This window comes from Malus sylvestris, chromosome 4 (genome assembly GCF_916048215.2).
Source record: "Malus sylvestris chromosome 4, drMalSylv7.2, whole genome shotgun sequence".
NCBI lineage: Eukaryota > Viridiplantae > Streptophyta > Magnoliopsida > Rosales > Rosaceae > Malus > Malus sylvestris.
Window position 1 is genome coordinate 17,472,130 of NC_062263.1, and position 21,394 is coordinate 17,493,523.

Below are 21,394 nucleotides of genomic sequence, written 5' to 3' on the forward strand. Positions count from 1 at the left end.
TATGAGTTGTATGGGTCTATATCTAAACAACCCTAAAAAGAATGATATGCAGGTGAAGTAAACATTAAATATAAACATATAATTTCGAGATACCAAAACCAATAACACAAACATATGAAAATTATATGTTTATATTTAATCTTTTCTTCACCTACATATCACTCTTTTTAGGATAGTGTTATTCACCCACCCGTTGTTACTTCCCACACAGCCTTGTTAATTTTTGGTCATTGATCTTCTTCAATTCATTCGATCTGATGGCTGGAAATTGAGAGATGTGTGTTAGAGGTAAAAAGGGGTGTGTGAATAGCACCACCCTATTTTTAATCGTTAAAATTTGAGAATTTTTTTTTATGTACCTAGTATTATTCACAATAAACATTAACCACAAAAGCTTTCTTAATTGCTGAAAATTAAGAGCGTGTACAGAGTTATAGCAGCTTCATTAGTGAGTAAGAGCGTGTACAGAGTTATAGTAGCTTCATTAGTGAAATCTGCTATATCCCACATCATCCAGGGGAGTGGATTATGTAAGCCTTATATGTATATTCTCATTTCTACCTAGCACGAGGCTTTTTGTGAACTCACTGGCTTCGGGTTCCATCGGAACTCTGAAGTTAAGCGAGTTCACGCGAGAGCAATCTCATGATGGGTGACCCACTGGGAAGTTCTCGTGTGAGTTTCCAAAAACAAAACCGTTAAGGCATGGTCAGGCCCCAAAGTGGACAATATCGTGCTACGGTGGAGTCGAGTCCGGGATGTGGTGGGGGCCCGAGCTGGGATGTGACAATTTGGTATCAGAGCCAATCCCTGGTCGGATGTGTGCCGACTAGGACATTAGGCCCCTAAAGATGGTGGATTGTTACATCCCACATCGCCTAGGAGAGTGGATCCTATAAGCCTTATATGTATATTCCTATCTCTACCTAGCACAAGATTTTTTGGGAGCTCACTGGTATCGGGTTCCATCAGAACTTCGAAATTAAGCGAGTTCACGCGAAAGCAATCCCATGATGGGTGACCATTGGGAAGTTCTCATGTGAGTTCCCAGAAACAAAACGGTGAGGGCATGGTCAAGGCCTAAAGTCAACAATATCGTATTATGGCGGAGTCGAGCCCGGGATGTGATGGGGGCCCGAGCTAGGATGTGACAAAATCTCTTGGCATTCGATGGCTAGGAAATTATCATATATGCTAGGGATTTGGAGTGAATCAGTTTTCACCATAAATTTAGTGAGAACTTAACAACTTAAGTAAAAAGCCTTGCTTTCAAGGTAATGATGTTAATCTTAGACGGGGCGTGTTAGGAAGTAGGAAGAAATTTCCACGTCCATATTTGTGAGTACCTTCGATGCACGTAGTCTTCACAATATAAGGTATTAAAAGTTGACAATACTCACCCAACCGTGGACGACCATCCTAGAATCATCCCAACTTCTTACACATACCTAGTTGATATAGCTAGTTACTCATAATTTGGCACTCACAAAGTGGCAGGTAAGCAGGTCAATTCCACTAAATAAAATATGGGACCAAAACCAACCGAAACCAAGAGCATGTTGCCCTCAGCTAGCACAAAAACAAACATGTCAATCATTATCGAAACATTTTGACAAGGTTTTCCATATATTGCATTTCTGTAAGTGCCTATATAGCTACTCCTGGATTCTGATGACTTGGTAGCTGAACTGGGTGGTGTGCTGACATGCATAGGTTTTGAAGTCCCTTTCAAGCCAGATGGAAGCATTTCTAGCAGAAGCAACAAATTCTAATATTTTTTTACAAACAGAGAGGTGGAGACTAAGCTTTCATTACATTCTGATGGGAGTATACACACACACATACACATATATGTGCGTGAGGATGAGTCACATCTTTTAACACATATTTCTTAGCGGAACTCCATAATATGTATTTCAACGATTCAAATGTTTCTTTAAATATCGTTCTCATAAAAAATTGAAACTATATGACAGCTGGATTGAATGGTAGTCATTTTTAGTGTTTCTTGTAGAGCTGTATTCGTCCATTTTTTCACTACAATCGAATGTCTTAATGATTGATTTGTCTAATTTTTTTTTCTTTTTTGTAAAGATAATATGTGAATGATATAATGTAATATAAACGGTTCAGATCCTTGAGACAAAGTTTTAAAATATGAACCACAAGAAAATGTATCAAAATATGTGTAAAAAAAATGTGTGCTAACATCTGACCATTATATATACTAGCAGATAGCACATACTTTGTGTGTGTATGAACAATTTCTCTTAATAAGTGCATTTTTTTTAATATTACATAATTACTGTTTTGTCCTTCTTATGTAAATATTGTGTATCAAAAGTGAGGGTAAAATTGAAAAAAAAAGTATAAAAAATAGGGTAAAATAGGAAAATAGGGATATGATTGTCATTTTATCCAAAGGTATAAAATTACTATTTTACGCTCATTTTGTCAATAGTTTGTATCAAAAGTGAGAGCAAAATAAGAAAAAAAAAGAAGAAAAAAAGTTGATAATAAGAGGTTTCTTAATAATAGTATAGATATAACGAGTTTGATAATGGCCAATGTGCCACATTAAAAAATTGGAGGATAAACCTGAACCATTACTTGCAAGAATGATTTTTGTGTACGTTGACTTCCACAATAATAAAATAACAAAGAGTATCTAATCCCTGGGCAACCGAGCTTTCAATCTATTTGTGTGCGATTGATACTAAATAGTAATCTAATCCCAATTATTACAATGTATATAATTAGGGGGTTGACATATACTGGCATAAAGATAAAGGGCCAGCTTCTTTATCGCTTCTTCTTTGCTTTATGTGCACTACCAATCTACCATATAATTTTGTCCACAAAAAAAAAAAAAAAAATCTACCATATAATTAAGTGGAATAATATGTGGCAGCATAATGACCATTTCGCCAAATGATTAATATTTTTTAATTTGATTCGATTAGTTTACTCTAAATTTGGTCACGTGCTACGCACATGTCTTTATTTCAATGAAAACTGCGATGTCGTTTTGTTGAAGTAACAAAACATTGGATATGAGAATTGAGGTGACAACTTTTTACAAAAATAGGTCCTTGTAACTCTTCCTTCCTGTTTGTTAAAAAAAAGGAACATGTGGGGTAAGAAAGTAACTTACTCTTTCAAATTATTTACAACTTCGCTAAGACGGGCTAGCCCCTGCTTGGGCCAAAGTGAGTGAGAGATAGTCTCATTAAATTTAGGCCCTACAGGGAACAAAAACGGGACTGGACTAACCCTTAGTCCAATCTAGTGAACTTTAGCCGGGGAAAACAAACAACCTCTAATTATGTTAAGTACCTACAATAATTATGAATTTGGTTGATTTTAATAGGCATGATTTCATGTTTTTTTTTTTATTCTCCCGTAAAATCCTTATTTTCATCTAGTTTTTTCAAAATGTTAAATAGTAGGTGCATTATTTGTGGGAGGTTTTTTTTTTTTTTTTTGGTCAATGGGACTGGACTAACCCTTAGTCCAGTCCAGTGAACTTTAGCGGGGGAAAACAAACAACCTCTAATTATGTTAAGTACCTACAATAATTATGAATTTGGTTGATTTAATAGGCATGATTTCATGTTTTTTTTTTTTTATTCTCCCGTGAAATCCTTATTTTCATCTAGTTTTTTCAAAATGTTAAATAGTAGGTGCATTATTTGTGGGAGTATTTTTTTTTTTTTTTTTTTTGGTCAAACAATAGATTATGTTATATTAGATGCTAAATTAGGGAACCGATGGGGTTCGAACTCATGCCGTGGTACAAGGGCAACACTCCTTTATACCACTGTGGTAGAGGGCCACCTACTATTTGTGGGAGTTAAAAATTGGAGCTTCTTTCAAGAGTTGACTAATACAATTATAATTTATGATATCCACATAATTTATTTATGTTCTTAGGTAAAATATAGGTAAATTAATTTTGAATCAAATATGTCTATGCTTTTTTACTAATTAATTTTACCTCTATATAAATATACATAGGATTAGCACATTATTCATTTTTATAAGTAAATTATATAGGATTAGCATATTTTTGCATAATCAATTCAACCCATCCTTGATCATTTTTGCACAATCAATTCAACCCGTCTTCGACCATTTTTACAGAATCAATTCAGCCCTTCTTTGATCATTTTTGTAAAATCAGTTCAATCAGTCCTCGATTATTTTTACAAAATCATTTCAACCCGTCCTCAACCATTTCTTCACAATCAGTTCAACTCATCTTAAACTATTTTTGCAGAATTAGTTCAACCCTTCGTCGACTTTTTTTGCAAAATCCTTCTAAATTTTCTTTTAGTATTTTCTGGATCAAAGTCTCTGTAATCCTGCACTATACTGTACCTGCATCCAATAATTATGTCTATACCTAATTGTGTTTATTCAAAAAACAGATTGTCATTAAACAAATCAACAATTGATCATATTACCAAATCGTTCATACTACACCGTTTTTCTGTATACATGATCAGCATTTTTGTTAATTTTTTTTGTATATATATGGGTATATCATTGCTTTGGCAATCAAACAATTACTCATAGAAGCTTCATCAAAAACAAGATCAAACGATTGACAGTCCGACAAATACTGTTTTAGCCAGTAATCCGAAATCAATGGTAGGTTCAACTGGTTTTAGTTTCGGAAAGTGCAGCAGTGAAGAAATTGAGATGGATGATGGGCCATTGAGCAAGGAATCAGGCTCAAGAAACCTGGATTTGCAATTAGGAACCGTGAAAGTCATAGACCTTTTCGCATACACTTTCATCTTTTCTTATTTTGTGCAGTCACGGTTAAGCCACGTCAATATTTTATATTAATTTTTTTATAGATATAATAAGACAAAAAGCAATAATAATATAAAATATTGACGTGGCTTAAACGTAACCACACAAATAGGAGGGGTGAGAGTGTATGGGAAGTGGGAGGGCAGAGAAGCCAGGTCCATGGAAGAGACACCTGAAGGACACCATGACGTATGCAATGGGCACAAAGGGCCTACCTTGGTGGCCATTTAGGCGAAGAAGATGGTATGCTCACAACATTAAAGGTTAAACCATCATATAAAGTTTGTAGTTCATGTGGCGTATTATCATTTGTCAGTGGTTAAATTATATCTTCACAATAAATTATCATTAATATGTTAGTTTCGTATGATGATTGAAGAAAGTTAAGATTTCATAAAAAAAAATCAAATTGGTGTAAACTAGTTTTTCTAGATAATGAGTCAAGACGTAAGTGTTATGCTTGTATTTCAAGATTCTGATTATAAAATTGCTAACGCCATTCTTATCACAACCTTCTCTATGGTACGTTGTCTGCTGGCAGCTTCCTGGATTGTCTTCATTTCTCATGCGAAAGGGACAAGGTAAACTACACTACAAGTTTTAAATGAATTGAATCAAGGCAAATCTCAAATTTACATACCACCAAACGGAAGTGTGTACATAAAGCAACACAAATTATATAAAATGTGACATTTAACTCATTCGAAATTCATTTTTTTTCTTTTTATCAAAACCGATTTTGTATCATAATGACGTCTTTTGCTAAGTTAAACAATTAATAATATCTTACGACAACCAACATAAACCGTTAATAGTTTTGCTAATTTGGCACATAAATTTTAGGTTATTTTGCTTTCGATTTTGATTCTTTTCCTTGTGTAAGAGTTCATAGGTTATTGTCTTTGTAAGTTTGAAATAGGATCTGTAGACGAGCAAAGGATAAAAATGACGTCTTTGCTAATACAAATTACAAAAGAGGAAAAACGAACACAAAACCAATCTCTCATGCATAAATAATAAATATCTTGCTACTTGAGATTTATTTATTTATTTTTGAAACGAACAATGTTATCTACATTAAATAGGTGAGAAAGTGAGCTAAGTCTCATGATAGACTAGCAATAATGTGATTTAAATTCATCTTTGACGAAAGTCGAACCTAAGACATCTCACTTAGTAATAAAAATGAATACTCTTGAGCTATTAGACAACTGATTATATCTTTTCTAGTCAACGTTAAGATGTACTCATCATTAGCACCTCTTGTACTTGGTTATTCTTGAACGTGATTATTGTCGTAAATTCAATGGGTGCTCGATGAAATATTGCAATGAAATAAAGTCTAACCCTCCAAGTTTACGATGTGCTTAGGAATTTTGAGTGAAACACCTGAGAGTTCAGTACTCGCGGTGCTAGATGGTCTACTATGAAATCGACCTTTTCCCCCTATGACATTGATGGCTCGGCGGCTGCCCACTGTTTTCAGTAACCACACCATTGTTTTCTTTCATGAAAAGATAGGATCTTTTATCATAGCATACGTAAAACATGGGGTAAATTACATAATAGCCCCTCAGGTTTGAGATCAATTACAACCTCATACAACAACTTTAAAACATTTCACTTTCATACCTCCAGTACCATTTTATTTCAAAATAACACATCCGTTAGATTTTCCATCCATTAGTCTGTTAAATGCTGACGTGGCTGCCACATTTGTGCTGATGAGGCTGCCACGTGGCAAAAAAATAATTTTTTAATTTTTTTTTAAAAAAAAAATCTAATCTTCTAAATATTAAAAATAAAAAAAAATAAAAAAATAACCTGAAAGCTTTACCTGCAACCCCCAAAACCAGAAACCAATTAATCCCAAACCCACCTCCCCATTAATCCCCCCAGAAACCCAACGCAGCAACCTCCTCCTCCCCCCCCACCCCCCAACGACCCATTCTCGTCAAATCCCCCTTCCCCCGACGACCCACTCCCGTCAAATCCCACCCCCCCCCCCCCGACGACCCACTCCCGTTAAATCCCCCTCCCCGACGAGATGGTTTTTTTTTCTCCTTTTCTTTTCTGGGTTGCAGATACTGGGTGCGGAGGAGGAGGTGGAGGATGGGTGCACGGTGGGTTTGGGGAAGACGAGAGGGAGGAGAAAGGGGTGGGTTGCAGGGAAGATGAAGATGGGGGGTTTTTTTTCTCTCTTTTTTCTTTCTGGGTTGCAGGTTGGGCTCGGGTGGGGGTGGGGGAGATAGGAAGATGGGTGTGCGAAGGAGATGGAGGATGGGTGAGAGTGGTTTTGGATTTGGGTTACAGGGAGGGAGGACAATTGGGAAGATGAAGGAGATGGGGTTTCGGCGGGGTATAGGTTGGGGGAATATGAGAGTGGGGAAGAAGAAAGTTGAGGGTTTTTTGTTTTTTAATTTTTTTAATAGGGTTATATTATAATATTTTTAATGTATAAATAATTTTTTTTTTACCACGTGGCAGCCACATCAGCACAAATGTGGTAGCCACGTCAGCATTTAACATACTAGTGGATGGAAAATCTAACGGATGTGTTATTTTGAAATAAAATGGTACTTGATGTATGAAAGTGAAATGTTTTAAAGTTGTTGTATGAGGTTGTAATAGACCTCAAACCTGAGGGGCTATTATGTAATTTACCCTAAAACATGATATAAGTAACTGAACAATATGGTATTCAATGTTACCTCACAAACAATCTAAATCAATATATATCTTATTGATGATGAACTAATCTAATATAAAAAGTTCTAAGTTTAAATTTCATAGACAACAATTACGAACAATAATTGTTTAGAAAGCAATTCGTCCTAGACCTAGATCTAACGGTGTTGTAGGAGTCGCCCATTAGCATATCTATTGTTGGTCATATTATAGAAGATGCAAAAACTTTGTTGTTGGGGTCATTGAAGTTAATTCTACTTATGTTCGTCATCAAGGCGACGTGTTGCCTACCGCCTTACTCACTTTATAATGTATATTGTCAATGTCGGTACTTCGACTTCAAGTATTTTTTTCATTTAATTTCGGAGGCTTTATTTGAGAATGCAATTGTTAATTTGTTGGTTAGATATTGGAGGAGCATCGGGGGGCATTTTATCAAGAGTTTCGTTCCTTCCAAGCCAAGCAGGGGGTTAAATAGCCTTTTTTTATTTTATTTTTGGGGGTGGTGTTGAACTCGCACCAGTGTGCATACATTACTGCTTTTCGTAAAGCATTATCTGCTTAAATTACCAAAATTGGAATCTCTTCGAGTTTGAACGATCTTGAGCACACTTGTATTAAATTAAAGAAGCTTTACTTAGTCATGCAACATCGTTCTATCCATAAATAATGCGACGTCGGTTACAAAAGTTAGTTTTAAAGTGATAGTCTAATAACATAATACATTATCATTTTACACAATGATCTGATAATATTCTTCTTCACTTGTAAGTGAAAAGTCTTAAGTTCAATTCTTTTAAAAGAAAAATTCGAACCAATTATTATGGTTGACACAACTTAAAGCCCCCCACTAAAATTAAGGAAGGAACGAGTGCATAATAATTTCTTAATTTTTACTTAAAGATCATCTTTACAAACATTTATTAGAATCAAACATCGTTTAGTCATTTATAATATAAAACAAAATAACAATATAAATATTTATAAAACAAAATAACAATATAAATATTAAGTAACATAATTATGATAAACCTTTCATTTATATGGATACTATTCGCAATGATGAGATATATATCCATTTGGAAAAATTAGGTTCTCATCCCTATTTTCTCTACTTCATTGATTAAAACCTTATTCATTTTTAATTTTTTATCAACGTCCTTTGATTTTAATAAACGCCATTAATTATTTCAATAATAAAATATTTTTTATTTCTAAATATATTCATTTAGTGTTAGAAACGTTACATTTGTTATATTTATATTCATGGCTAAATTTTTATCATATATTTTTATTTTTTAGTTTGTACCCATTTTTAATTTGCAACCATTTTTTAATTTGTATCAATTTTCTTTTCAGTTTTAATTTGTACTAATATATTAATTCCTTTTTTTGCCCATATTTTTTAAACTTTTATTTGTATTTGTATCCATATTTTTTTATTTATTTGTACCCATTTTAAATTTTGCTAAATGTACCCATGCTAATTATATGTATTTATTTTATCTTTTAAAATATATCAATAGTTAATTTTTAAAATATGTTAATAATTATGTGGGTACATAATTTTTTTGCTATAATTTTTTTGAAGAACAATATTACTCTAAAATTAATTTTTAAGTATTTATTATATTTAAAAATATTATTTGAATTTGTTTAAATTTCATAATTTGTGGGACATTAAATGCATGAATTAAATATCTTAAATAAGGTTAAGAACCTCGATCAAAATATTTAAACAAACAAGATTTTAGTCTAACAATTAATTAGAAACCGCAACCAAAATGACCCTTTCTATTTCCTAACGGGAATGCAAAGGATTATCCAACTTTGTCACCGCAAACTTGCTAATAAGCCCAAAACATGCCAAAACGCTAAAACCCTTTTAATACTTGACGACGCCGAACGATCCTTCCCATCCCCCTCCCTTGCAGTAACTGCGGGCCCTTGAATTGCTTGAGACTCAGTCTGAGGAGAGAGACTCTCAGCTGCCTCTCTCTCTGCTTTTTTCAGCTCCTCTGCCCCTTCCCTCCAGTGGGTTTTAGTGTTTTTTGCAGAACCTATAGCAGTAGCCTTTGAGCTATGGCGACTGAAGATGAAAGCATCGTTAAAAATGGTGGCAACATTTTCACCAACGAAGCTGAGCCTTCATTCCACATGGTACCCCATTTTTTATTGAAAATTCTTTGGTGGATTGTTCTTATATATTTGTTTCCTGCTTTCCGTTTTCCTCACTTGTTGCTTCAATCCGTTTAAGATTTTATCAGACGTTTGTTTGTGAATTGTGAAATTTCTAAGTTCGTATTAGTTTTCTTCCTTAATTTCTTGTTCTCTTTTACTTAAACTGGGTTAATGCATGATTAAACTGCGGATTATTATACTTTCAATCTTAAGTTGCTATCTGTATAACTATGAAATTCAAGTTGTAAGCATCCAAATCCTTTTAGAACTAGTCAGGCTTTACACTGTTATTGTTTTCGTGTTATATTTCTGTGTGTTTTTCTTAATTTTTTGGGTAAAAAGAACTTGCCTTTCTGTTTGTTTTCAAAATTCTGTGTTTTCATGATGTTCTTAACGAGGAACAATTCATATGATTTTGCTCTATTGTAATTTTGGTCTTATACACACACACACACACACACATACATACACACACTGTGTGTGTGTGTGTGTGCGCGCGCCAGTTCTTTCCTCAATCTGACATCCATGCCAGAGAAAATATATTGACTCGTGCGAGTTCTTGGCTATTCATTTCTCATCTTGTTGTGCATCATAGACGTGATTGTCTGAGATTGTTGTATAACTAGTAGTTGATCAGGTAAAGATGTTGTGTTTGTAGAATGCGTATTTTTCTGATCCTGAATGATCTTTCTTTTGTTCTTCTCTCACAGGGTGGAGATTCCACTGAGATAATTGAAGAAGCTCCTCCTGACCATCCATGGAGACGACAGAACCTCGTGTTACAGATACCTCCAAGAACTCTTGAGGATGCCAAAGAAGATTTTGTGAGCATAAACATGCCCCCAACACCGAGTCCCACTCCCAAAAGAGTAAACTTCTCCCCATTACCCAGCCCCATTGTAGCCAAAATCAGTGGTTCCCCAGGTCCCTCATCATCAAAAACTAAATCAACCACAAAAAGAAGCCTCCTTCCAAAACTTAGTTTCAAAAATCGGAACACTACTTCGGAGATTCAGAAGGCTGCTGCTCTAGCACTAGGAGGCTTACCTGCAGGGACACGTGAAAAGCCTACAATTCCAAGGACCTGGTCCTTTACAAGGCTTTTAACTCCCAGGACGAAAAATACATCATCCTTGCCTGTAACTCCAATTGCTCACTCAAATCCAGAGTCTATGCATGGCAGGAACACAACTGATCTGGTGAGTACTGTTTTGTTGAGAAGAATTCAAGTTGACCATAATTTACAGAAATTTTATAATAACAAAGAATCTTAAATAGAATTTGAAGTCTCATGCTTTTCATATGTATAAATTTATTGAATCTGTGTAAGTTTTCCTATATTTTGGCAATTCTGCTTGCTTGCTAATCTTCGACAGTTTTCTGTTACAAGAAAACTAAGGTATGTTTATAGTCGGTTTCCTCAACATCATATGTTCTAGTGGCGGTGCACCGCCCTTGTGATGGGTTCCCTGACTTTCCCCCTTAATTTCTTGTACTGCTTCCACTGAAAATATCAATGGGACCAAAAGACAACCTTTTCGCCTTCTCTTGATGACTTAGAGAATAAATGAAGTGGGTGTAATCACAATCGATTAGCAGCTTAAGTTGTCCATTGGTGCACCACACAGAATTTTTTTAGGCGGAGGCTAAACATTGGTTCCTATTCTTTCCTCTATCAAGTTGAGTTCCTACAGTGGGTTGCAATACCGTTTCATTTTATGATGTTCCCAAATTTTGTTCCTTTTAAAATTACTTCCATAAGGTGCTTTTCTTAGAACTTTCATCAGATCAGCGCTTTAAGCCTTGAGCTCTGCATCCGGAGATGGCATCTGAGTGCGTCTACTTGTTGCACACATTTTATAAGGAACAACTATTTCTAGCATAGTTATTTTGTCTCAATTAACCCTCACAGATATGTTTACATGATTCTCTACTTTGCAGAAAGCAGAGGCCCAACGACCTATTCACCGTTCACGTTCAGTCCCTGCGATTAATAAAGATGGAAGCATATATGTAGGCAGTGTCATTCGTGTAATTCCAACCACACCACGAGTGGCTGAAAGGACTGTCACGACAACATCAAGCACATCCCCTGTAAATGACACTGGTAAGTCCTTCTAATTGTCTCTGTCCATATCGACAAAAACCATTCCTATTCCTTTACAAATGCACCTGAGTGCCATGATATACCAATTGTCCGTGTTTTCAGATCGTAGCTACCTTTGATCCTGCTTTTGTAACTTGTGATAACCAACCTATGCCTTATCTTAGTCTTGCGGTTCAGGTGGAAGCGTTGATGGTGGTGAAGATATTGCTGAAGAAGAAGCTGTTTGTCGAATTTGCTTAGTTGAGCTGGGTGAAGACGCTGACACCCTCAAGATGGAATGCAGCTGTAAAGGCGACCTTGCTCTTGCCCACCAAGAATGTGCTGTAAAATGGTTCAGCATTAAAGGTAATAAAAAATGTGATGTGTGTGGAGAAGAGGTTCAGAACCTACCGGTCACCCTTCTACGAATTCAAAATTCTCAGGCCGTTAATTTTCGAGCAAGTAGAGCACAGCAGGCTGAGGCTACTCAATATAGGCAAGTGAAAATTTTCAACTGTTGTAATGCTCGGGAAGCGGAAATTTCTGCACTTTCTGTGTCTTTATTGTGTTCGATACCACCTCCTAGGATGGTATAACTAATAATGCATGGAAATTTTGTCAGGGTTTGGCAGGATGTTCCCATCCTTGTCATAGTCAGCATGCTTGCTTACTTCTGTTTTCTTGAGCAACTTCTGGTAAGTCATTCAACTTCGTTATGCTTTTCTTTCTTAGCCTTTCAAATTCTAATTAAATCACATGGACAGGTGGGGAAAATGGGATCTGGTGCAATTGCTCTTTCTCTTCCTTTTTCCTGCATTTTGGGTCTTCTGGCATCCATGACATCGACCACGATGGGTAAGCTAACTTTGAAATACTGTCATGCAATAGTTTGCGTTGCATGGATTCAGTGATTTTCCTTCCAGTATAAAAAATAGAATTCAATGATTGTTCTGTTTTACTGACTGAGAAATTTGTGCTCAGTGAGAAGAAGATATGTCTGGATTTATGCAACTATTCAGTTTGTACTGGTGGTTCTCGCGGCACATCTACTTTATTCATTGGTAAGAGTTACTCCTGTGATCAAGTAGCGGGTAGGATTTTTCAAAGTTTTGGCTACAAATGCCTAGAACAAAAAAATGCTGATCAAAATAGCGAGGGACGTGCAAATGCACTTCTTGAATATGCGCGTTCATCTTATTGGTAACAATGTCTTAAGTTTTCTTGTTCGGTCCACAGATTCACATGCAGGCAGTTCTGGCTCTTCTCCTCGCCACCTTTTCAGGATTTGGAGTTACAATGTGTGGAAGTTCTTTTATTGTCGAGGCTTTGGGATGGAGGGAAAGATGGCGTTCTCAGCAGTCAAATCAACAGCGTGGTTCTCAGGAGGTGGCGCAGCCGAATCAATCACCCCAGAATACACAACATACACAGACGAATCCCCAACAGCGGGAAACTGAACTCGAATGAGCAGAAGTTACTCATGGCAGCTGACTTCTCTACCTTAGCATGCACGAATGCCACTGCGGCGTACTAAAGGAAAGTCTGGCTGTAAACTGCTACGAAATATAGCACATGTTAAGCGTTGTACATAAACCATTTGTACATATAGGTTGGCCTTGAGAGCCACATTGTTCGGCTCATCCTTCGTTACGATTTCGCGAAAAATGATCAGAACTTCTTCCTCTGTTCTTCGTAGACGTTAAGACTGCATTACGTGCTGAAAAGTAGATTATTGTTCCGTTGCACTGATGAGATGAAACATATTTCAAGGGAGCAAACATCGTATTATTCGTGTAGGTCAGCAAATATATTCTAGCAAAAAGCCGTTTCGTAATTACAAATGGGGGTTTCTCCCTCCCAACCTCTTGCTGCCTTCAATGACATTTTTGTCTGTACAATAGAAACAGTTGGTTGCATCGCAACGCCAATCAGATTATGCTCACGAAAGTGCTTTTTTTTGTCTGCAAAACCAACTAGACAACAAGAGAAAAATTGCTACACAGGCAGATAGGTAGAAACTGTAACTCGATGGGAAAAATTATCGAAAAAAGAAAAAAAGGAGAAACTTGCGTTGCTTTGTCTGACGACAGTCTGGTCATTGCTTGTAACTCGAACTGCCAACCTTGGCTGAGGACAAAGGCTTTTCCTTCGAGCTGGTACTTAATTCGGACGAGTTGTTTGATTGGGTTTCTGAAACCCCAGGTCTCACCCAAACTTTTATATGCCCCTCTCGGCAGACAGTAAGAACGGATTCTTGGGTAAACATCACGCCAGAGAGGGGTTCAGTGTGTACCCGGTGAGCAACCAGCGGTGATATTTTTGGAACATCTCGCAAGCTTGGAGCAGGCTGCAGAGTACCTACTGGAAGTGCATTGTCCCAATGAGATGACTGGCTTCCAGCACTATATGTGGGGGACCCGCCAGGAGGACATCGCCGCAATGGCACAACAATCTCATCCATTTCCAGGTCCCACAGAAGCAACTGTGTGTCCTGCACTCAAACGAAAAGTGTAAGCTGAAAAACTAACAAGATTAATCAAAGATCATCAATTCTCACAAATTCATTTTCAGCTCGGACTATCTTTCTTTTCTAATAAACTTAAGCCTTGTATTTTGAGTTTTAGGACGATGAGAAACGCAGTGACCAATAAAAGTTTACAGAAAAGGATTACAACTAATCAAACTGCGGCATTTTTTTACATGAGATATCTGATTATGTAAATACACAAATTTTGACACATCCAACAATTATTTTTCTGATACCTGACCGACGGAGCCAAACCGGTACATGACAGTCTCCCCCATACCATCTGAATTTGGTGACGACCAATACGAATCAAATGCCACTCCACTAACCTGCCAACATCATCCAGTGAGAACTTAGTAAACAAGTCACAATCGGGTAATATAAGCGCAATGCTATTAAAAATAAATAAAAAATAAAAACACTAACCCAAGAGTTGTGCCCCTCTCCCCATGCTACAACTTTCCGATCTTCCATGCTCCAAACTTGAACTAGATCATCTTCACCTCCTGTCAGTATGTATTTTCCATCCATGCTGTTCCAATTTCAATCAATCATACTATCCTCTCAAAAGTATAATAATATCTTTATGCAAAAAAGGCCAAATAAAAAAGAAGTTCAAAATTCACTGGTCATTTACAAGATCGGAACAATATTATAAAAACTAGCTGCAAGCTTCAATAGAAAACCAGTGAAGATGCACACCTCCAAGCGCAACATAAAAGGGCCCCATAGTAACTTTTGCCACCACATATAAGTTGCTCTTTTGAGTAGTCAAAAACACGTAGATAACCTGCATTCAGTAATTAAATTTAGCTCATATTTAACCTAATGCATAAAAGGATCCTTGAACAGGGAAAAAAAAAAAGAGCAATTGCACAGTGCAAACAATGACATTATACCATCTCTTCCAACAGTCGCTAAATAGGACCCATCAGTCGAGAAAGCAATACCATTTACTGAACCTTGGCAGATATGCCATCTGGCAATTGGGTTACTCTGCACACACATAACAGGAAGTCAACAGCAAAATGGTAGTTGGAGAAGGAAATAGAAATTCCGCTTTTCAGATATAAATTTCCCCCTTATAACTATCTGACATTTATCAGTCATATGTTGATGCAATGCAGCCTTCGGTAAGTAACCACAATGATATTCCAGTATAATGGACATGAACCTGTAGGATCTCACACAGAACTTAATTAACTGATAAATTTTGTTTGGACAACTTAACATATGAGAACATTGTAGGTTAAAATAGCCTAGCAAATGAAGACCGAGTTTCACAAGTCTCAAACAGTGCCTGTAGTAGACTAGGAATCTATACTGTCGATTAATAACCAGAATACAGCACCCAAAAAAATTTATATCTCAGAATATGATACAAAATTTGTTATCAAAAGGTCAACATAGCGTCTATTAACTGTCAGCGGTCTTAAATTCACCATGTTGACATAGCAGATGCATGTTGAGCCTTATCTAAATTATATAAAAACTTGCACAGACACTTTTAGAAGAAATAGGAACATGGGGAACACAACTTAATACCTTATTGTAACGTGCATGCGAAACTGAAAATTGAGCTGGATCTTTGATAACAGGGAATGAGGAATCGCCTGCCCCATCTTTGCTCTAGAAAGAAATAAAGATAAATAACAATCAAATCAAATTACCTAATATACATGGAACAAAAGTAAAGTTAGCGAAAAGCATTTTTCCAATAATAGAGGCTTGCCTTTTCATATACATACAGATTCCCATCGGCATGAGCGACAACAAAAGCACCGTCACCACCAGGAACCCATGCAATACTAGTACAACGGCTGTTGAAAACAGGTATTAATCAAGCTACTCCACAAAAGTGTCCAAAAAAAGTCAAGGAGTCACAATGCTCTCAAATGATACCCATTGAGGAAATGACACACAAGCAAAAAATCAGTACAAATGCATAATAGTCCAAGTTACAAGGACTAAATTCATTAGTTCAGTTAGACCCAAATCATAGGATACAGGGATGTTAGCTAATATTTTATAAACGAAAGATCCAAAATTTACGATAAGGCATCAAAACGGCCTCAGCCAAGCATCTACTAAAACATTCTTAAAACCAAAAGATCCAGACTCCACATTGGACTACTGAAAATGGCTGGTGTGAGAGAACAAGAATCAGTCCTTGCAAGAGTGATGAAACAAGACAGTACGCACCAACTTGCAGCCATATGTAGAGAGAAAATTATACTGGTCAATGTGAAGCCTAAACCAGAAATAGACTAAGATCCACAGCCACTTAAGAGTGTTCTTTCTTTTTCGATTGTTTAGCTACCTTCTAAACTCTACAGAAGCCAACTTAAAAATTCAAATATACCAACCTGTACTGCATCAATGAACAAATTGTAGAGTAGTTCTTCAGCTTATTCTAAGCCATTCAACATTACAGAAACAACCATTACTTTTGAACCTCCTATAAAGAATGCATTTAATGATTTAATCTACTTCTAGTTTCACACTGTCTTTGAAATATATAAGCTAAAAATGAGTAAAAATTTTACAGTTGTACTATATTCATCCAAATTATTAAAAATATGAGAGAATCCTATTCTTACCTGTTACTAACAGAGCCATCTTTGTTATAATGCTGAGCACCTACAAGCTTCTTTCCAACATCCTGCAATTGCTGTCTCAGTGACACTGAGTAGACTACAAAAATAAACATACAACCATTCAAAATATTTGAACTTCATACAAAATAAAATTAAAAGATTGTCATTTCAAATGCAAGCAAACATTTGTACCATCACCGCAACTCAACCCAATAATCAAATCATGACCATCCTTTGCGTCTTGATCAAATGCATGGCAGACAGGGTTTGAGTTACTGAAATGTATAGACTTTATTGGATCCTACATGCACAAGAAACCAATCATAAACCATTCCCAGCTCCTAATCTACAAAAGCAACTCCTAAACCTACAAAAGAAAATCCTAAAATACCTTGTCTTGAGAATTCAAATCACTGATGAAGATCGCATCCCCCACATTGAAGATCAAATAATTCCCTTTCCCATCAAAATTCGAAGTAGAAGTCGAAGTACTCGAACTGGAAGCCACCAAAGAACCAACTCTACTACTCGCACTGACACTCTTACCCCCTCCATTCCCTGCAACAAAGCTAAGCGCCCGGGTTCCATTACCACCACCCAACAACCTTGCTGCAGCCGACCGTACGCCACTTCCAGTGCTGAAGCTCGAAGATGGCGTAGTCGGGGTTGATGGAGCAGGTTTATCCTTAAGATTTGCTAATGTTGCCTGATAATCAACAACCCAGAAAGCTTTTAACTTACATATCACGAATCGGATATGAAGAAAATACTTGCAGAGTAATGAACTACAAACTATTTACAGGTATAAGTTAGTTGAATTCATCCAAAACTGCACTAAAAAAATTAAACTTTACGAAAATGTCAGAGTAGGATTAATTATTTCGAATACTGGGTCTTGAAGCACCTCATATTTCCAGCATTAACATTTCTTTCAACAATTAACCTCAAAAATTACACACTCCAAACAAATCCCAGAAAATTAAATTCCAATCTTCAATTTTCTAGCACATGGGTCATAAATATTGATAAAACCCCTAAACAATCGCCATTACCAAAAACAGAAAAGGCCACAGCTTTACGAAAGAAAAAAGAAAAAAAAAACCCCAAAAATTGCTACTCGAAAAAGAAAAATTCCCAATAAGGGCAACGAAAGAAATTAATGGCGGAAAATTCAGTGCACCTGAGTGACGGTTTTTCCATGGGCGTAGTGAAGGAGCCCCGAAGGATGCGTCTTCTCGTACTGAAGCTTATACTTTCCCTCAGGGGTTTTGAAATAGGTCTTGAGACCCGGCGACTGAGCGTTGCTAGACGACGCCGTTTGCATCATACCGTTGGCCGTACTGATCATGGTGTCGTCGTCGTCGATTAGAATATGCCTGGGAGCATACGATCATGACCCCTCCTAGGGTTTGAAATGCTTCAACTTTTTGGTTCTTCTGGGTTCGAAATCGATAGGAGAGACGTGGGTTTTGCTCTGTTTTTGCGTTATCGTGCTCTCGCGGGGGCTTCAATGGCTTCCGGATCAAATGGCTTGGACCGTCTGGTTTGCGGCTTTTTTTTTTTTACCTCTTTGCGGCTTATGTGAAAAGTGTTTGTTGGTAAGTTTTCAAGGATGGAGATTTAACATTGTGCTACCAGTCAATGGAGTGAACGGCTAGGATCCGAGTATTTTTTGCTTTTTCGGAGGTTAATGTAACTTTGGATAGTGAGAGTTTGAATAAGCAGCAAATAAAAGGAGGAGATTGGATTTGATGATTCAAACTGGGGAAAGAGGTTGGTTTTGTTCACTTTTGGGGGCTTTCCTTGTTGCAAAAACAAAATTGGGACTTCAAACAATGTATTAAATTTGAAAGAGACTTATACAATTTTCATTTGCACTTGAGATTCCAATTTCAAATCACATTTCTTTGATATATCTTGTAGAAGAGTAATGCTAGAGAAATCAAATTTTTTAAATTAAATGATGTGCCACCAATAAAAATACAAGCACGTTAATCGACATTTAATTAATAATTCAATCATTTACAACCACATCATTTAGTTTAGTTTGCAAATTTGGTTTAAAAAATGTAGTCTACTCAGCATTACTCCTTGTAGAAAAACAATTAATTCAACTCATAGTCATATCATAATACTAAAATTATGGGTATATTACACTTTATCTGTTGGAAATGTGCCCTAAAACCAATCATATGATGATACTTTACGGATATTTCACATGTTAAACTAATCTAGTTTAATATCAAGGGCAAAGATTATTGTTTGAGCCGTCTCATATAAATGTTATACGCTTAAACGATAAGTCCAAGGAATATGTAATTAGGAGAATGTAATTTAAATAAGTTAGATTTATGAGACCATTCTCTTTCGTATACATATCCTAAACGTTCATGATCATAGGATTGCCAATTGGGCATTGACAGTCCGTTAAGATCAGTACGTGCTGTGTCTTCTCTCAGGGAGAGTGACTAGTCTCGAGTCATTGGTGTGTGTGACATCAAGACAAGTACGTAGGTGCTCAATAGAGAATGAGTTCACTGAACACGATCAATGAAGAGTTCTCATACTCGTGTCACATGAGAACTCATAGTTGGGATAATGCAAAATAGTCCTTTGACCTGAGGCATCATAGTTGTCTTGTGATTAGGTCCTTGATCTTTGATTATGTCAAAGTCACCCCATCCGCGGGTGTCCACGGCATTGTCGGGGTTAAGCCTCTTAGCCATGGAGGCAAGTGAATGCGCAACAAGGGATCTCTAACCTTCAAACCGTTTGGGGGAGAATACTCTATGATATGATTAAGAATCTCTGGCCAAAGTATGAATGAGATTTAGGAAGTCGTTCCAAATCACATTCAAGGTAATCATATAAGCACACGAATCACATTGGATAGTAAACATGAATAAACTATCAAACCAAACAATGTGGTCAAGAGTATTGTATTAGAGAAAGACCGTATTGCATTTGTAATCCTAAACTGAATAGGTTCTCCACCTCTTCTAATTAGCTTGGGTAACCATGATATGCTGCTATGTGTCACTCATGGTTTGTGGAAGCCCTAAACGTGTATAATCACTAAAGGGAGAATTGAAAATAAGTTTCAATTCACAATCGATTTGAAATGGTTTTAATCGCCCACTGCCTCGCTAAAAGGAACCTAATGGATCGTACACCGAGTAAGGTAGAGATTGAAGAAAAATCGGAGATGAGTAAGAATAATTAAATGGTTTAATTATTTATGGCAAGGATTAATTAATATGTTAATTAATCAAACGAATAAGTTCGTTAAAGACCTCGAGATAGTTTTGGACCTTAAGGCCCAATGGGCTTCGAACATCAAGTCCATTGACTTAAGTTGTATGACAACTTAATGAATAATGATTTACAAAGGCCCAAATAGCCCAATGAATCCCTATGGCCGGCCATTTAGAGATGGAGTGGGTTTTGGACTTATTTACAAGTTTGCCACTCCAATGAATTAAGGTATAAATATGACTTTATAGCCAAAATTCATTTAGGGTTTATTTTTTGGAAAGGATGAGAAAACAAAGCTCTCCTTTCTCTCTAAAGAGGCCGGCCACCCTAGAGGAATTTAGCTAGCAATCTTGCTTCCTCTAGGTCACTCATTTCTACTTAAATCTAACCTTGGTGTGGAGACTTATAGGTTCTCTACTTTGGGAACTTGGAGAAACCTATTCTTCCATCTAAATCCATAGATCTAAGATGCAAGGAATGAAGGCCCTCTCTTTGGGTGATTAGCCTTTGCTTATGCAAAGAGGAATCTATAAAGGTATAATTTCTCAACTAACAAATGTTGTTTTAAGTTGAGTCTTGGTTCACCAATCTACTAGGCTTTGAATTTCATGGATAATGTTTTGTTTTTAAGTGCATACAAACATGATTCCGCCTTTAATTTGTTAATTGCATGCTAGAGATGTTGCTTAAATGAACATGTTTTTCACAAAATTTCCTTCATTATCACCTCAGGTTTGTGGTCAATTTCAATTCCTTACACATCTTTACAACATTTCACTTTCATACCTCAAGTATTATTCTATTTCAATATAATACATCCGTTACATTTTTCATCCATTGATCCATTAAGAGTTAACGTAGCTGCCAAATGTGTGCCACATGGCAAAAAAAATATTTTTTTAATTTTAAAAAAAAAAAACCTGAAAAACGCATAACCCACCCCCACATCCTCTCAACCCCTCCCCACCCTTCTTCTCCCTCCTGAGCCTCCCAACCACCTCCATCTCCTCCACTCTCTTCACCCTCGATTTCAACTCATCCCCCAAACCCTCCTTCAATTTCAAAAACGTCAGGCGGATTGCAGATCCCGACGACGGGACTGCAGGGCTCAAAGCGTGAACTTGCGACGATTGAGGTGCTATGCAGAGTCCTCAAGGGTTTTACGGCGTTTGTGACGTACAGGCTAACTGTGCCACTGCTGGTGAAGACAATTATGAAGATCTCGAAACGGGTGACAGA

At 36.7% G+C, this 21,394-nt stretch overlaps 2 protein-coding genes across 2 annotated transcripts; one reads left to right on the plus strand and one right to left on the minus strand.

Annotated features, from left to right (window-relative positions):
* Positions 1 to 9,367: 9,367 nt before the first annotated feature.
* On the plus strand, positions 9,368 to 13,471 carry LOC126619421 (uncharacterized). Its single transcript, XM_050287787.1, has 8 exons — positions 9,368 to 9,669; positions 10,401 to 10,889; positions 11,632 to 11,797; positions 11,975 to 12,272; positions 12,399 to 12,471; positions 12,541 to 12,631; positions 12,758 to 12,837; positions 13,013 to 13,471. Exons 1-8 carry the CDS (start codon positions 9,592 to 9,594, stop codon positions 13,241 to 13,243), a joined length of 1,506 nt encoding a protein of 501 aa, XP_050143744.1. The 5' UTR covers positions 9,368 to 9,591; the 3' UTR covers positions 13,244 to 13,471.
* A 68-nt stretch (positions 13,472 to 13,539) lies between these two features.
* Positions 13,540 to 18,693, minus strand: LOC126619420 (uncharacterized). The gene is made up of 11 exons (XM_050287786.1): positions 18,081 to 18,693; positions 17,292 to 17,606; positions 17,093 to 17,201; positions 16,904 to 16,997; positions 16,036 to 16,123; positions 15,849 to 15,932; positions 15,203 to 15,299; positions 15,006 to 15,093; positions 14,730 to 14,835; positions 14,540 to 14,632; positions 13,540 to 14,267 (listed from the first exon to the last, which is right to left on the minus strand). The coding sequence occupies exons 1-11, from the start codon at positions 18,246 to 18,248 to the stop codon at positions 13,872 to 13,874; spliced, it is 1,638 nt and encodes a 545-aa protein (XP_050143743.1). The 5' UTR covers positions 18,249 to 18,693; the 3' UTR covers positions 13,540 to 13,871.
* Between the last annotated feature and the right edge of the window lie 2,701 nt (positions 18,694 to 21,394).

Excerpts from the sequence above, each read along its gene's own strand:
- LOC126619421 (XM_050287787.1), top strand. The coding sequence starts at position 9,592 with ATGGCGACTGAAGATGAAAGCATCGTTAAAAATGGTGGCAACATTTTC. Across the intron at positions 9,670-10,400 it reads CTGAGCCTTCATTCCACATG|GGTGGAGATTCCACTGAGAT; the intron begins GTACCCCATTTT and ends CTTCTCTCACAG. Across the intron at positions 12,632-12,757 it reads CATGACATCGACCACGATGG|TGAGAAGAAGATATGTCTGG; the intron begins GTAAGCTAACTT and ends ATTTGTGCTCAG.
- LOC126619420 (XM_050287786.1), bottom strand. The coding sequence starts at position 18,248 with ATGATCAGTACGGCCAACGGTATGATGCAAACGGCGTCGTCTAGCAAC. Across the intron at positions 16,124-16,903 it reads GATGGCTCTGTTAGTAACAG|CCGTTGTACTAGTATTGCAT; the intron begins GTAAGAATAGGA and ends TGTTTTCAACAG. Across the intron at positions 14,633-14,729 it reads GAGAGGGGCACAACTCTTGG|GTTAGTGGAGTGGCATTTGA; the intron begins GTTAGTGTTTTT and ends TGATGTTGGCAG.